Genomic DNA, 17,579 nt, shown 5'->3' on the forward strand with positions numbered 1-17,579 from the left:
CTGGCTTTGCGGAATATTTTTTTCTTAAAATTTTTTAAGTTCTAGTTAGGTAAATGAATCACTTATTTAATGTAAGGAATCTTGAAACCGGTAAAACAGAATATACCATGTTATCTCCAGGCAGGAGAAAAAGTGAATTATTTTGGTCCAAGCATAAATATGATGATAGGATTCAGTTCATCTGATTCAAGAATTGATTTACAGACCCTAATCATTTCCCTTTACAGAAGGGGCCAATGGTCGATGTAACTTATATTTGGAAATATTTTTCAGGTAAAGTGAATATCACTGTAGTTGCTGAGTCCAAACAAAGTAGTACTTGCCCCAGTGAAGCACCTGAGAAGCAGAATCTAAATTGGAAAGATACTGTAATCAGAAGTTTGTTGGTAGAGGTATGTACATGCAAAACTATCAAGCCCTTCCAGATACAAAATAGAGAGTACCCAATAGGTTACATATTAAAGGACATTCTCCTTGAAGAGACTTAATTGACCACAGTAACTACTGACACAAGACATGCCATTTTAAATGAATTAAAACATCAATAAATGCATTGTTTCTTTAATTAATATCTGACCCAGGATAGGAAAACTTAACACTTGAAACAGGCTTGATGATTTTTTTTTATTGACTATGTTGGATCTTTGATGCTGCACACGGGCTTTCTCTAGTTGCTGTGAGCGGGAGTTGGGGGGCTACTCTTCATTGTGGTGCATGGGCTCCTCAGTGTGGTGGCTTCTCTTGTTGTGGAGCACAGGCTTTAGGCGCTCGGGCTTCAGTAGTTGTGGCATACAGGCTCAATAGTTGTGGCGCACAGGGTTAGTTGCTCCAAGGCATGTGGGATCTTCCTGGAGCAGAGCCCTAACCCATGTCCCCTGCATTGGCAGGTGGATTCTTAATCATTGTGCCACCTAGGAAGTCCCAGGCTTGATGATTTTTGTTTGTTTGCTTATGATTCATGATGCTTCCTGTACACCTGATCCTCTTCCCTCTCTTTAACTGACTCTCAAAACTAAGAGACAAATCTGCTTGTCCTACACACTTGTGTAGTTCTCCTCAGCCTCAAAAAGAATCAACGCTTGTCAGTGGACCCTTCTCACCTCCCCTCTCGGCATGTTTTTACTCTGCAAAATGCTTTTGTTTGTCTACTGGAGAAGCTGGACAGGAACAAAGTTGAGAATGCCCAGCTAAGATAATGAAGTTATCTCTGTCCTGCAAAGAAATATGGGAACACAGAACCAAAGTGGGTGTTGGTAACATACAGTGACTTGCAGATATAAACAGACGGGGACAATGAATGGATCTTCTCCAGGGAAAACCATGCACCAACCATGCCTATGTGAGGGGATGCTGGGTTGCTTTTCCTTCGCAGAAAGATGACCCAGACTCCTTACTTTGTGCTTCTTTTTGTTTGCTCTTTGATAGCCTGAAGGTATTGAAAATGAGGTGACTCAAAGTTTCCTTATCTGTACACAAGGTAAGAGGATTTTTAAATTGTTAGATCATTCCTAAAGAAAATTTAGCCACAGGTCAGTTTATTTCCTCTCCTTCAACTTTAGTCCCCTTGTCATATTGAGAACCTCAGTGATTTCATCCTGAATATCTAATTGAGGATTATTTCAATTCAGGCCCTATCTTCATTGTATAATTTTAGTGAACAAGAAAGATATTTATGAGATTTTTTTTTTTTTTTTTTTGGTTCATCTATGACACTGATCTGCCTCAGCCTATCTCTCCCCTCTTGTGTATTTTTGGCTCATCTTGTCATATGAATGTGGCACAGTTTTGGACAGTGGGAAGTAAAGATTATGCCCAAAGAGCATATAATGTAAACAGCACGTAATGTAACCTTTGCTTTTGTACTCTTGGGATGAAACAACCGTAGATCAATCACTGCCCTTCAATAGCCAGTTTTAGGGCCATCAGGAGTATTGATTTATCTGATTGATGATGATCTGACTTTATTTTATTTTATATATATACATATATATATATATATTTTTTTTTTTTTGGCCGTGATGCACAGCTTGTAGGATCTTAGTTCCCAGAGCAGGAATTAAGCACAGGCCCCAGCAGTGAAAGCACCAAGTCCTAACCACTGGATCGCCAGGGAATTCCCTGATGATCAGATTTTAATGCTTAGTAGAAGTCTCCAAGCTTTACCTTTTGTGTGTAATGCTTCGTATGTCATCATCAGTAGCTTTTTACATTTTTTTATACATAAATAGTTCAGGCACTAAATCAATGGAGAATAGAGGCCATTCTCTAACACACAGATTTATATACTATTTTCTGAATGTATTGTTATTCTAAACTAGATCAAAGCCTCAAGTTCATCTCTTCTAACAAACAACCTGTAAAATAAAAATTAATAATGGAATATATCTCCTAATATGTTTGTCCCACAAATCTGCTGCTGTTGTTTATAAAAGGAAGCCATGACATTTATTTTATTGATATTTTCTTTCCAGGCACCACAGCCTCCAGACAGGTAGTTTTGGATTTGCCAAACAATGTAGTAGAAGGATCAGCCAGAGCTTTTTTCACTGTTGTGGGTAAGTTGGTTAAATTTTTTTGTTTCACAATGATTTGAAAATCTTGACTGAGGTGGTCTTTAAAAAAAAAATTTCTTAAAATAAAAGGATGGAGAGATTTTCTTATGCTATCAATTGGAGGGAATTATTGTTGAGGATGATCCCCTATGCTTGTTTCCATATAGGATCTGAAAGGCTTACAGCATCATTTTAAAATCTATGTCCCTAGGAGACACTTGTTCTGTTGAATGGTAATTGGTATTTAGAAAACAAAGGGTTCTGTTACAGACCGTTCACAAACACACTTTCTTAAATTCCTCCTCTCTCTGGTAATAGGAGATTTTCAGAAATGTTTTTCATACCAGAAACCTCTTTAACTTCACCCTTCATGCCTCTTTCCTCTTTAGAATTACTTCATAAAAACTTTCCTTGTTTCCACCCTCTAGACCCATTTTAAAGTGTTTTCTACTTCCACTATGTCTCTTTTATATATTGTCATTAATGCTGAGATGCCAAGTTTAAGTAATAGTAACTTTCTGCTTTTCGTACTTTTAGGGGATATTCTAGGACTTGCAATGCAGAATCTGGAGAATCTTCTCCAAATGCCCCATGGAGGTGGAGAGCAGAACATTGCCCTACTAGCATCTGATACCTATATCCTTGACTATCTGAAATCTACTAAACAATTGACAGAGGAAGTTAAATCTAAAGCTTTATTTTTCTTATCTAATGGTGAGAAGATTGAAGTAATTTCTGCCTATAATAGATGAAATAAATTGTTACCAGCATCAAGATGTCCTAAAGCTATTATTATGACAGGTTTTATGGGGGGAAAAGTATATTTGAATTGAAGTACTGAGTCCTAGCTATATTTTGGGGTGTTTTTGTTTATTCTGGGATTTTTTGTTTTTTGTTTTTTTGGCATTCAATATCTGTGTGATCATCTAGCTTCACAAGTCAGACCCGTAATATTTCAAATTATGAGCTGAGGCTTTTGTTTAATGCCTTATATTTTGCCGAGCTACCTTGTTTGTTGTTTTTGTTGTTGTTACTCATAGTAGCTATACATGGTTCATTTATCAACTTCTTTGTTTGCTCAATTGTGTTCTATTGCAACAAAGTGATTAGATTTGTATTTAGAAAAAGGGTGTATAAACTTTGTAAATGTGATATCAAGGAAACGTTCAGGAGTATAATTTATTTTTTTCAGAAAGATAATACTGGAGTAAAATAACCTAAGGAAAAAATATAAAACAATTAGTAATACTAAACAATTATTGAGCTAGACATAGTCACATGTAGTATCTCATTAAAACCTTATAAGGTAGAAGTTATTTTTCTCTCCCTATGGATAGAGAACCAGAAATTCAGAAATTAAAATTGAAATGGTCATCTTAGTAATTTATGTCTGTCTGACACCAAAACACAGGGCTGGTACTACACCATTCTTTTTCTTCTTTCTTAGAGTAAAAAATAATTTCCTACCATGTTGCATTTTAGGTTATCAGAAGCAATTGTCTTTCAAAAACTCTGATGGTTCCTATAGAGTGTTTTGGTGGAAGAATCAGGAAGGAAGCATATGGTGAGAGATAAAAATTTTATTTTAAATAATACAGGAATGATCTGAGGAGGACTTGTAAGGGGTTGAGTGGAGTTGAGTTTGCTGGGGATTTGAAAGCAAGATGGGTTTCAAAGTGAATTTCTAGAGGTGAATCACATAAAACTAACATATTTCATTATTCCAATTTCAATGCAACCATATACCTAGAGTCTCGTGGCAATTTTCTTAGGAGTCTGGTCATTTAACAACAGCCCCGCCAATATTTCCACGGCTTGTGTAAAATGGTGCATCTTAGTCTACGTCTCTGAAAGTCTCGTGTAGATTCAGGAGAGTAAAACTAAAAGGCTCCAAAGCATCTAATTATACCCATTCCATTCTTTCTTCACATATGGATAATCTGATGGACTATATAGAAATTTGTGTGTAAACATGCTAGAAATTAGATGCTTTTACTTTCACATATTGCTGATCATAACATACACTGACCCCAGGGAAAGAGCCACTACCAATCAAGACTCATTAGAGTCGCTCTCAACCAGATTAGATCCATCTGCTACCCAAAGAGATCAATGATGATGGACCTGATGGGTAGCTGACATCATTTCTTTCTTATCTAACTTTTGTCTACCTGGCAATTGGCATTACAGGCTCAGTGCCCTTACTTTTAAGACATTAGAGGGAATGAAGAAATATGTTTTCATTGATGAACTAGTTCAAAAGAAGACACTGATCTGGCTTTCAAGCAAACAGAAAATAGATGGCTGCTTTAAAAGTGATGGCAAGCTTTTCAACAACGCCTGGGAGGTGAGTGATTAACGCAGGAAGGCTTTCCTTGCTCCTTTGCATTGCCTGCCTTCCCTAGCTCTGGTCTACCTAATTGGGAATGTGATTACTTTTCTTATGAATATTACCCCTTCTGAGTCTGCTGTTGTCATAGGCTGGCAGTGTGTTGGTCAACAGCATCATTATTGCTGTGGGCGTGTTAACCTCAGCCTAGTTTGAACACCTCTTGAGTTTATTGTTTGCCTTACTGTTTTTGATCTTTCATAGAACCAATCTCCTTCAGTAGATAAACTGGAAATAGGAGAGAGGGAAGAGAAAAAGGACCTAGAAAGGAAACATTCATAAATTTGGAGCCAAACAATGTATTATTCATTTCTATTTACGGATGGCAAGCCAGTTCAGGGAGAGTATCTCATAATTAATATCATTTCAATGAAGCATTCATCCAATACCTCCTCAAGTCAAAGCATGAAGACCTCACTTGCTCCAGGTCAAAATGCAAATGAAATGGAGTATGTCCTTGATTGACCTATTCCTTCCCTTTTCCTTTCCATATTTAGGTAAATCACTTGGTATTCTCCCTTCCTTCTGATTCCATTTCTATGCAGACGGCTGTGCACCTCCATCCCATTTTCTGTGTCTTATTCCCCTAACCTTTGTATTCCCCCATCATGATATTTAGCATGCCCTAAAATACAGCCCCTGAAATATCCTGAGTTTTTCCTTTGTACCACTCTTCACATTCACCACTCCTCGGATTTTGGAAAGTAAAGCTAATGCACTTCAAAATATGGATGAATTGCAACTCTGTATAGTATTTAATTTTGATGCAAATTGTTTTCAAATGGCTTTACTATTACACAATATGGAAAAATGTCTTTAAGTTACTCCAAACCTATTCTTCACAATGGGAGGAAACTGGTGGAGAAGAGCTCTTATTCTTTTGTAGAGAGATGAGACTATTTCATGTTCTTTTCTAAAGCATCTTCTCCACATCTTTCTTCTTATTGGATTCATTCCTGATCACTGCTTCAGTTTGTCTGATCCTGCCCAATCCTTTTTCCATAATTGTGTGTGTGCGTGTGTGTGTGTGTGTTTGTGTGTGTGTGTTTGAATTGGGAGTAAGAAGCAGGGAAAAATACAGACTTGCACTGCAGAGGAATGGTGATACAGCGTGCTATCATTCAAGTGTGCTTTGGGTCCCTGCATCTTATTTTCTTGTCCACCATCTGCACTTGTTTGCACCATGAAAACTGCACTCCTCAAAAATGTTCCTTTTCTGAAGAAGAGACCACCTTTTTGCTTAAAAAGATAAAATGAGAGGTTCATACTAGATCAGTGACTCCCACATACCATCTGAATGCTATTTGCATCAGTGTCACAGGGAACCCATTAAAATTCAGTTCACTATATCTTATTCCTGACTTTTTCAATTAGTATCTCTTGTGTAGACACTGGTTTATTTCATGTTTAAGTTTCTCAGGGGATTTTTACCCATAGTCCAGTTCGCAAACCACATAATGTATTGAAGTGTTTTTCTAATTTTACACTCTAAGAATCTTTGAAAAGACTATTATTACCTCCTAGGACACTTTTCTGGGAATGTCCAGGAAGCTTCTCCACCCCATCAGAAATTCTTTGCTTGCTTTTCCAAATTAAATAGAGTAAAATGGAGCCATATGAATTGCTTGGAATACATGTTTAACACCAGGCTACACCAGGCTATATGTCAAGTATACTTGACATTGATTGTATGTTTCATTTCCTTATTACTTTGGATCTTGATGGAGTCTTGCTCAGATAGTATAGTTATTAACCATTTAACTTAAAAATTACTCATTTTTAGGTATTTTTAAGAATAATGGTCTTTTTATAACACAGGAACTCTCCTCAGTACTCTTTAATGACCTATATGGGAAAAGAATTTTAAAAAAGAGTGAATCTATGTATATGTATAACTGATTCACTTTTCTGTATAGCAGAAAATAACATTATAAATCAACTATACTCCAATAAAATTTTTTTAAAATAATAAAGAGGAATAGTATTTGTTCCAATGTTTCTTTCAAATCTGGTTTCATTTCAAAAGAATGGCTGTTCTTGTGTGCCCTGCTGTCCTATACAACTCATTGTTCCTTTGCGTTTAGGTCGGAGATGAAGAGGACGTTCTACTCACTGCCTATATCGTTGCCGCATTCCTTGAAGCCGGTCTCAGTCTTGCTGTATGAATTCCCATCTTCTTTTAGTTTCAGTCAGCTGAATGCACATTAATTAAATAGACTATGGATGTGGAGTGACTTAAAATTCCTGGACTAGGTGAAACATCAAGAGAACATTTAATCCATTACCACTCTTTAAATTGATGCTACTCGAAGTTTTTCTGATTCATAGAAAACTTTGATGAGCACTAGTGAGTTTTTCCCTAGGGAAGATAGAAATATGCACACATATACAAGTTTTTCACACCATGTTGGGTATCTATATATCTCCTAAAGTTCAGCCATTAATTTCAGCTTAAGAACCCTTGTTCCAAGGATAAGCATAACCTAATATCCTGTTTGTCTAAACAATTCAGTATGCGAACATTTTCATTAAGTGTGATTCACCTTAGCTGCCTCCCGATCCAAAGGTCAAATTATCCAATTGCAAGATCTTTTCTTGAAATAAGATACTAGGAATTTTCAGGGTCATTGGTGTATCTCAAAAATCATCTTTAGAAATATAAGCTTCTATTTTAAGCATTAGAGTAAAATATCTTTGGCCTAAAAATAAATGTGTATGCTTTGCCACATAGAAAACTTTTATATTATTAACTAAAACACGACTGATCAGATAGACCGCCATTTTCCCACTGCTTAAATTTTCTCAAATACGAATAATTCACTAAAAATTAATTCTAATGACATTTATACAGTTCACACGTACATAAATGAACAGGTTTGTATGTAAAATATACACTTCGGGGGTATATTATATACATTATAAAGAATGATTAGTTTAAATATTCAAGCTTACAAAGTATTCAAGTATTATTTTAAAATGCATTATTTTTCATGACTAGTTTCCCGCTCTACGAAATGGGCTCTTTTGCTTAGAGGAAGCCTTGAAAAATGGTGTCACAAATGGCTATAACCATGCAGTTCTGGCTTATGCTTTGGGATTAGCTGGAAAAGAGGAGCAAGTGGAATCCTTACTGCAGACCCTGGATCAATCTGCTACAAAGAGAAGTAAGCATTATTATTCACTTTTGCTATTGGAGATGACCTTGAGAATAAACTCACGAAACTTAGCAATCACATAGGAACCGTCTCTTTACTAGTATGTTTCTATTTCTCTTATGGAATTTCTGAGTGGCGCTTTATTTGTCTCCTCTTTTTCTTTCCTGCTAGTTTCTTCTCAAATGAGCGTAGCAAAGAAAATCAAGCAGAGTGACCCCAGATAATAAAAACTGCTTGTGAAACTTAATCGCATCCACTTTTGAACTTAGGAAGTTGCTATTTGAAGTTGCGTTAGTTTGCTAGGGCTGCCATAATGAAATACCAAGGACTGGGTGGCTTAAACAACAGAAATTTGTTCTGGAGGCTAGAATTCCAAGATCAAGGTGTCAGGAGGTATGGTATCTTCTAAGGCCACTCTCTTTGGTTTGTAGATGGCCATCTTCTCGGTCCTATACACATGTTTTTTTTTTCTGTGTACGTGCATCTCTGGTGCCCCTTTCACTTGTCTAAATTTCCTTTTCTGATAAAGACACATTAGGGCCCATCTAAATGGCCTCCTTTTAACTTACCCTTTTAAAGGCCCTGTCTCCAAATACAGTCACATTCTGAGGTTCTGGGGAGTAGGGTTTGAATATATGAATTTTGAGGGGCACAGTTAGCCCATAACAGAGGTCAAGGATGGAATTTGCATTGTTCTTATGTGTAATCAGTTCTCTTTATAGGGACTGCGTGAAAATTCTTCTTTTTTCTCAGACAACATGATATATTGGGAAAGAGAGAAGAAACCTGAGACAGACGTATCCCCATTCATTATGCCTCGGGCACCTTCTGCTGAGATGGAGAAGACTTGCTACGTGCTGCTGGCTGTCATTTCCCGGAAAAATCCTGACCTGACCTATGCTAGTAAGATTGTGCAGCGGCTTGCCCAGCAAATGAATTCTCACGGAGGCTTCTCTTCTCCCCAGGTGATTGGTGTGGATCTGATATTAACAACAATACGTTCAATGCAAAAGATGCTACTCTGTAATAATCTAGATAGGAAAAGTAATCGTACAAAATACCTTCTGAGATGAAGAATATTTGCTATTATAAATCATTTTATTTAGTCAACAATTATTTATTGGGCAGTTCCTGTGTACCAGGAACTCTACTAGGAATTTTCTATATACAAATGAATAAAATAAGACCCCTTTTCAGGGAATGTATGCCTGATTTATATCTCCATTTACACAGTAAAAATAGAATGTAAGTCTAGAAAAGACCATTGTTATAAGCACCAGAGCCTTGATGATGTTAGATATCTGGTGATACTATGGTCAAACTACATGTCAGCCAAGAAAAAATATTTCTATTTCTGTGGTGGACACATTGGGAAAAGCAAATGAATGATAACCAAAGTATCAAAAACAATGATTTCTGTCCTCCCTTATTAGGCAAAACATTTTAATGCCAGTTAACAAAGGCAGTTTTATTCCCACGAGGAAAATCTTCACTTCCCTCCTTACTTTCCTTTTTTCAGTCATAGTTTCTGAGTAAAACCACATGTTAGTGAATCTCTCAGCATCCTGTCTGGATTCCAACGTCCCATCTTTGAAGATAGTTGGGCATAAGCATTATCTATAGCAGCTGTATTACATAACATCTTAATTTCTAGAAAAGATTTGGCACTATTTTCAACAACAGATATTATAAAATTCTTTAGCAAACTAAAATCTAACTAAGATTTGTTGAAGAAAATGGCAACAACTAGCACAAGCAAATATATTTTTCCTATTGTTTAAAATACTACTTCTTGGTGCTCTATTAACCTGTCATAGGAATATTTCTATGGGTTGATTTAAAGTTCAGTGAGAGAAAAACATTGACATATATACACTACCAAATGTAAAATGGATGGCTAGTGGCAAGCTGCTGGATAGCACAGGGAGATCACCTCGATGCTTGGTGATGACCTAGAGGGATGGGATGGGGACGGTAGGAGGGAGGCTCAAGAGGGAGGGCATATGGGGATATATGTATAAATATAGCTGATTCACTTTGTTGTATAGTGGAAACTGGCACAACATTGTAAAGCAATTATATTCCAATAAAGATCTAAAGAAAAAAAAATTAAGTTCATGGACAAATAATGACTAATATTGCATCATAACAGAACTTGGATTGATGCTTGTACTGTTCTGTGCAGGACACTCCTGTCTGCCTTCTTGCCATAACCCGCTACATGAATTTAACCTTCTCTGATGATCAAAACACTGTCACCTTAAGCAGTGAAGAATCCAATGAGATTTTCCTAGTGAACAGTAACAACCGCTTACTGGTCCAACGTTCAGAACTAACAAAAGCACATGGACAATACACAGTAGATGTGGAAGGACAAGGTTGTACATTTATCCAGGTAATAGAACTCTACCTGTGAGAGAGATGGATGTTTTCCAGTAAAAAAAAATAGCCAGATTATCTGTTCAGTTATGTACAAAGCGATATTTTACCATTTTGCATATTTCCATGTTACTCTTTGTCCCATTGATATTTTTCACTCAATATCTGAAAACTAAAGTTATTTTATAAAGAACTACTTACTCTTAAGAATAACTGGATAACTGAGAAGTTTTTTTGAGGAATGTCACTATTAGAAACTATTCTGATATTTTTATTAAATTACATTATTAAGGATTCCTGTGTCTTCTGAAAACCAAATGATTACAAAACCAAATGATTAGCCTTATTTCCTGATAGTGAAGATATAAAATAAAGTGCATTAATAATGGAAATAAGAGGGAGTTCCCTGGCGATCCAGTGGTTAAGACTCCAAGCTTCCAGGGCAAGGGGCACAGGTTTGATTCCTGCTCGAGGAACTAAGATCCCACATGCTGGGCGGAGAGGCCAAAATAACAATAATAATAATAACAGAAATAAGAAAAACAATAAGTGCTTCAATTTTTACTATAGGATAAATGGGTGGATTTTCTTAAAATTTGTTGTCCTGTCTAGGCTACCCTGAGGTATAATGTGCTACTACCTAAGAAGGAATCTGGATTTTCCCTTTCTTTGGAAATGGTAAAGAAAAACTCTTCAGCTATATTCCACAGTAATTTTGACCTGACAGTAACCCTCAAGTAAGTGTCCCATTTTGATATCAACTCTCAGGTTAGAGGGAAAGTGGTACATGAGAAAAGAATTATTTTAAACAGTAGCAAAATAACAAAATATCAAAAACACTAATTTGAAAAGACACATGCACCCCAATGTTCATAACAGCATTATTTACAGTAGCCAAGACATGGAAGCAACCTAAGTGTCCACCAACAGATGCATGGATAAAGAAGTCGTCCATGGATGGACTTGGAGGGCATTATGCTAAGTGAAATAAGTCAGACAGAGAATGACAAATTCTGTATGGTATCACTTATATGTGGAATCTAAAAAATACAGCAGACTAGTGAATATAACAGAAAAGAAGCAGACTCACAGATATAGAGTACAAACTAGTGGTTACCAGTGGGGAGAATGGGGAGGGGTCACATAGGGGTAGGGGAGTGAGAGGTACAAGCTATAGAGGGTGTAAGATAGGTTCAAAGGTATATTGTATAACATGAGGAATATAGCCAACACTTTGTAATAACTATAAATGGAAAGTAATCTTTAAAAATTGTATAAATTTTTTTTATTTTTTTAAATATTAATAATGTTAGTGTTCGTGGGTCCACATGTTGATGGTGGTATTTCTGCGGCATAGTCACTGTATTGCCCTCTGTGCACGCGTCACAATTTAGCACATCTTCAGCTAAATCAAAGCTGGAATTATGCAAATGCGATTTGTACTGTATGCAGTCTGAAAGCTTCTGCCATACTAATACTCCAGTAATGCTTCCACTTTTTTGTGTGGAAGTACTGTCAGTTTTAGACAATGGAAGTACAATTTTTCTTTCTAAAGACAAACACAGGTGAGCCAATAAAAGAAAACCTACAAACGCTTATTTAATTACAGCTGTACACAGAGCAAAATTTTAGATTTTTTTTCAGAGTAGGAAAACAAAATAATTCTCTTGAATTAAAATATAATTTATAGGTGCCAAAAAGTTTTAATCTTGTTTAATGTGTGGAGACAGACTGAGTAAAATTAGTTTGGGGGATTTTTCTTAGAGTTTCCAAATGAAAATCTGTTGAACACCACTGCTAAGATGAGAACGTAATACACTGCTCTTAACTTCATGTCCCAAAGTCAGGGATATAACCCAGATAATCTCTTGGGGACATGTCTGTTGATGATTCTGCCAACATCCTGTTTTCTAAACAAAGGTCTCTTTTAAGTGTCGTACAAATCTAATGCTAACATAAGTACTTGTATATGTAATGTATGTTTAAAAGTTTTGTCTATAAGTTCTGACTTTGAGGCTCAGGTAAGCTTAAAGGCAGGGTTCGATAAAAAAGGAACGAAATTGAGTTATCTGTAGTGAGGTGGATGGACCTAGAGTCTGTCATACAGAGTGAAGTAAGTCAGAAAGAGAAAAACAACTACTGCATGCTAATGCATATATTTGGAATCTAGAAAAATGGTACTGTTGAACCTAGTGGCAGGGCAGGAATAAAGACACAGACGTAGAGAATGGACTTGAGGACACAGTGGGGAAAGTGGAAGTGGGGACATAGTGAGAGAGTAGGATTGATTCACACACACACGCACGCACACACACACACACACACACACACACACACACACAGGTGAGTCAAAAATTATCCGCACTCTGGCTGTAGAATTTATAGAAGTTTAATACAACAGGAGTGCGGATAAATTTTGACTTACCCTCGTATTACCAAATGTAAATTAGTTAGCTAATGGGAAGCTACTGCATAGCACAGGGAGATCAGCTCAGTGCTTTATTATGACCTAGAGGGATGGGATAGGGAGGGTGAGAGGGAGGCTCAAGAGGGAGGGGATATGGGGATATATGTATACATATAGCTGATTCATTTTGTTGTACAGCAGAAACTAACACAACATTGTAAAGCAATTATATGTCAATAAAGATGTATAAAAAAAAAACAGAATTGGGGGAGATTCTAGGTCCAGCTTATTCATCCTTTACTCCAACTTACATTGCTTTGAATCACTCATCCACAATCACTCTATTTGTGCCTGTTTCCTGATATGTGAGAATGACTGTCTTCAGATGTTTCCTCTCCAGCTTTTGTCTCTCCTCCAGGCTGATAGCCAGTTGGTATCTATGTACTCACACCCTTGCCGTAAGATTGTCACTCTTTCAAAATGATGTCTAAGCTACTGTTTTGTTTTTAAATTTCAGATATACTGGAATTCACAGTAACTCCAACATGGCCCTTGTTGATGTAAAAATGCTATCAGGCTTTACTCCTGTCATATCATCCATTGAGGAGGTAAATAAGAGAAGCCCAATCTTTCAGCCCAGAAAAAGCAGTAGTGTGTTGATGAAGTCATTGGTTAGCAAAACCAAGCCATGGGATTCTTCACTTAAACAAACTTTTTCACAGCTCACATTTATATTTTTGCCAGAACAGTGGAGGGATGGGTTCTTAATTTGTAGCAATTAGTAGTCACTATTTCCCATAGTTCATAACCTATTTTTTAAATTTAGTTCCTACTTGTGATTATGAAAACATCATGGCACAAGCAAACATTTCATAAAATATATCCCTGACAACTGGTTAAAGAAAAAGCACGAAACATTCAGTTCTGGAATGGTACTCTTTCACATCTCTCTCTCCCTGCCAATTTCTTTAAAGCTTGAAAGCAATGGCCGAGTAATGAAGAGTGAAGTCAAGAATAACCATGTTCTTTTCTACCTAGAAAATGTAAGTTGACAATAACTGGATACTTCTATTTCTTATGGATATACATGATAGTGCTTGTCAAAAATACATGGGACATTAAAGATGATCAGTGTTCTTTCATCCCACTAAACATCTTCTCCCTGTTAACTCATAGTATTTTATATATGCCTTGGCTACCTGACTAAATGATTCTCCAGTTTAGAAACATCATTTGCCTGTTTTTTATTCCTCACGGTATTCAACATAGTCTGGTCAAAGATGTATAATTCTTTTATTGTTTGACTTGAACTCCAGCGGAGCCTGGCATGAGTTTTAGAGTCATCCTTTCTATGTATACATCATTAACATTCACATAAATGTCTACATTTTTCTAATGCTGTCAACTAAATTTCTTGCACCTCAATATAATCAGTGAAACTTAACATTTATACAATTTAATATTACTTAACTCATTATTTTGTCATTATATAAGTTTTTGATACCCTGGATTTATTTAATTGGGTAGATCATAAACTTCTGGAAATAATTTGTTATGTGATTTTCTTTTTTGTAGACTTGCTCTGATGTATTTATAATTTGTATCTTTATAGGTTTCAAGTACAACAAAGAATTTCACCTTCTCTGTTGAACAAATCAACCATGTGCTCAACATTCAGCCAGCCCCCGTCATGGTCTATGATTATTATGAAAAAGGTAGGCAGGCAGCAACCATGCCCTAAAACTACTGAATGTGACATGTGTATCTAGGATTCCCTGAGCTACTTAATTTTCCAAAATCATCCTTAGTCTTCAATATCTGGTTTTACTTTATATATTGATTTTTTTTACTCCATGATATAACTTCTGACTGGGATATTTTCTATTTACTAGAGTTTTTCAACACCTAGAATCCTTTTGATATAAAGCAAAGTAACTCACCTTTACTTTGAAATACAAACCATCTAAGCTTCCAGGTCTTGTTGCTGTTGTTTTTGTAGTTAATGGCTAAGACCTACCATTTCATGCTACCACTATGGACTTTAGTTTAAGAAGAGTGAGCAATATTCTGAAATGTTATAAGAAAATCTTGATTAGGTTTCAAAACAGTTACTAAGATGTTGTAAAGATGATTAAAAATTTTCCCTGGAAGATTTGTGCTATTAACTTCTTGTTGAATGTCAGGCAAAGTTTGTCAAGAAGTCTTTGAATTCAGGCTCTGTTATCTACTAATTGAATGTACTTCGTCAAGTGCCTTAAACTTTAATAGGATATTCCTGGATTTAGAAAAATAGAAGTGATTGACTCTCTTGCAAAATTATTAGAAAGGTTAGATCTTGTGTATATATATTGTCTGACATAATCTGTTTACAGAAAGTTGGAAATTTAATGAGGGTGAACTTCTATTTTACAGATGAATATGCCCTTGCTTTTTACAACATCGACAATGCTTCTGCTTCCCAGTGAGACAAAACAGAGCACACCAAAAGGTAAGGAAATTACATGCATCGTACTGTTAAAAATGCACCTGGTAAGAAAATGAAAACCTAAGAAGATAAAACAATAAATGAAGCAAAGAGAAGTCTCTGGTACTTCACAATGTCTGTATAATTATGTGCGTTAGATATGTACTCTGATAGGATAACCATTCAGATTGTTATTAATGTCTTTAAAATAGCTTTAAAGAATTTTAAGCTATGTATGTGCTTTTTATGTTTCATTTTTTTAAAAAAACCTCTCATTTTGTTTTATAAATTGATGTTATTAAATATGTATGTACATATTTTATATACATCATATATATGTTAATGCATATGTATTTGCACATTTGTATATATTTATCTACCTATACATACACACATTTATTTATTGTTTGAACAATGTTTTTAAATCCCAGGTAGAAAACTCTTTACTTTGAACAAACAGTCTTCTGTATCAAACCTTGAAGAAAGTCATGAACCACCTCACATCCTGAATAGTCTGCAATCTGCTTGCTATGACATCTTATCAGATTTTGTTTCTTTATTATTCCACTAAATGCTGTGATTTGCCATCTGAGTCTATGATTTTCTCTTTTTTTTTTTTTTTTCAGTGCATCACTCATAATTTTCATCCTAGAAAACTCAGGGCTTTGTTTGCTAACAACTCTAATCATTTGCTTTCCTATCATCAATTCTGGATTCAAGTTTTAGACAGAATTTAGGGTACAGAATATGGAATCCTCCAACACCCAGAAAAAGAAAAAGGCAGGGTTGCCGAGGGGCAGAGAAGGAGACTAAGTTTAAAAAGACTTCAGGTGAGGTCAATGAAATAAAAAGAAACACACAAAACACATAGACTCTTTTCAGTGAAATATCATCAAAGAGTGGGAGTCAGTGGAGTGTATACTTAGAAAGTCACAAATTAATTGATGGATTCATTGAATTCATACTCATGATCCAGAAGGTAATCCAAGGACATTTTATTTCTCTAAAAATTATTTTATGATTCTGAGCTTATCATTTATTCCTGAAAAGCAATATGTACTCAGTCTCTATCCTTTGCTTAACCTAACATTACTACCAGCAATGAGTTAATATTGAGAAGGTGGAGGCAGGAAGAAACTGGAGGAAATAAGGATGGAAATGAAATGATTTCTCTACTGTGGGAAAACATTCAGATGTTTTTCTGAAGCCTTGAGAATGTAACAGAAAATATGGCTAAAAGTAGTTAAAGTACATGGGCTGAGCACCTGGGGGCAGGACGTTCTGCTTGTGCAGCGGAGGAGCGAGGGGTGTGAACTTAGGAGAGCCGGGTCAACACAAGTTAGAAAGCTGCTTGCGCACGCACTGATTGTTCTTCTGCTGTTCTTGCAAAGACCACTGCCCCCAATCATGTGAGGCCCTTTGTACAAAGAGAAAATTGGTTATTTCAAAGAAAACATTGATTGTGGGACGTAACTGGGAGCATGGGAACCTTATGCTATCTTACTTCCTGAATGCCGAGAGCTCAATAAAAGCAACGCGGGATGAATCAGCGGGGCTCTTGATCCTAGAGGTCTTGAGTCCCCTGGTCCCATCTTTCTCTTAAGTCTGTCTTTGTGTTTCTTTATACTTTGCGGCACCCGTCATTCACCCCGAGTTGCTGAGCTGGTCTCGGCACTCTACCGATTTCAATACAGGCTTCTGACTCTGCTGAGACTCCGCTACAGACCAAAAAAAGCTAGACATAAATTCTCCAGTTGTGGAGTTCACAATATTGGAAACAGAGTGTCCTAAAGTCTATCAGTAATCAACAAATTAAGAATAGAGTGTTTTAATAGAAGATGATTAGGCTTATTTATTCTTTCAGTCTTTCTGCCCAGTGTACACTGCTAATAGTGCCTAAGCTACAACTGGGCCCTTAATAAATGTTTATTAATTGATTCATCCCAGATAAACTGCTTGGGTCAGCCCATGTGTGGTGCACGAAAGTTTATTTCACCGTGTTAAGAATTCCTTTATGCCGTTTACCAAAATATCACGTCATGTGTAGATAATCAGTACTCGTATTTTTTTAAAAACACCCCAGACTCTATAGATACTCAAGGATTCCACTCAAAGACTATGTGACTCCTCTAGTACATTTTGTGCTAAAGATTCAAGAAAAATGAAGGAAATTCACTTCATGGTAAATAATGTCTCTTGGTGGGAAACTTCCTTTTACTGCCTAAGTAAATAA

At 36.2% G+C, this 17,579-nt stretch overlaps 1 protein-coding gene across 1 annotated transcript in view; it reads left to right on the forward strand.

Moving 5' to 3' along the window:
- Positions 1–15,347, forward strand: part of LOC130834041 (ovostatin homolog 2-like) — a 41,643-nt gene extending 26,296 nt beyond the window's left edge. Inside the window, 15 exon segments of the mRNA XM_057704140.1 lie at positions 274–392; positions 1,426–1,477; positions 2,472–2,555; positions 3,090–3,266; positions 4,035–4,116; positions 4,743–4,899; positions 7,026–7,100; positions 7,940–8,105; positions 8,850–9,061; positions 10,282–10,491; positions 11,088–11,212; positions 13,400–13,490; positions 13,857–13,925; positions 14,495–14,597; positions 15,295–15,347. Coding sequence (XP_057560123.1) covers positions 274–392; positions 1,426–1,477; positions 2,472–2,555; positions 3,090–3,266; positions 4,035–4,116; positions 4,743–4,899; positions 7,026–7,100; positions 7,940–8,105; positions 8,850–9,061; positions 10,282–10,491; positions 11,088–11,212; positions 13,400–13,490; positions 13,857–13,925; positions 14,495–14,597; positions 15,295–15,347 — 1,775 coding nt within the window.
- Positions 15,348–17,579: the final 2,232 nt, after the last annotated feature.

The sequence above is a fragment of the Hippopotamus amphibius genome, chromosome 12, assembly GCF_030028045.1.
Source record: "Hippopotamus amphibius kiboko isolate mHipAmp2 chromosome 12, mHipAmp2.hap2, whole genome shotgun sequence".
NCBI lineage: Eukaryota > Metazoa > Chordata > Mammalia > Artiodactyla > Hippopotamidae > Hippopotamus > Hippopotamus amphibius.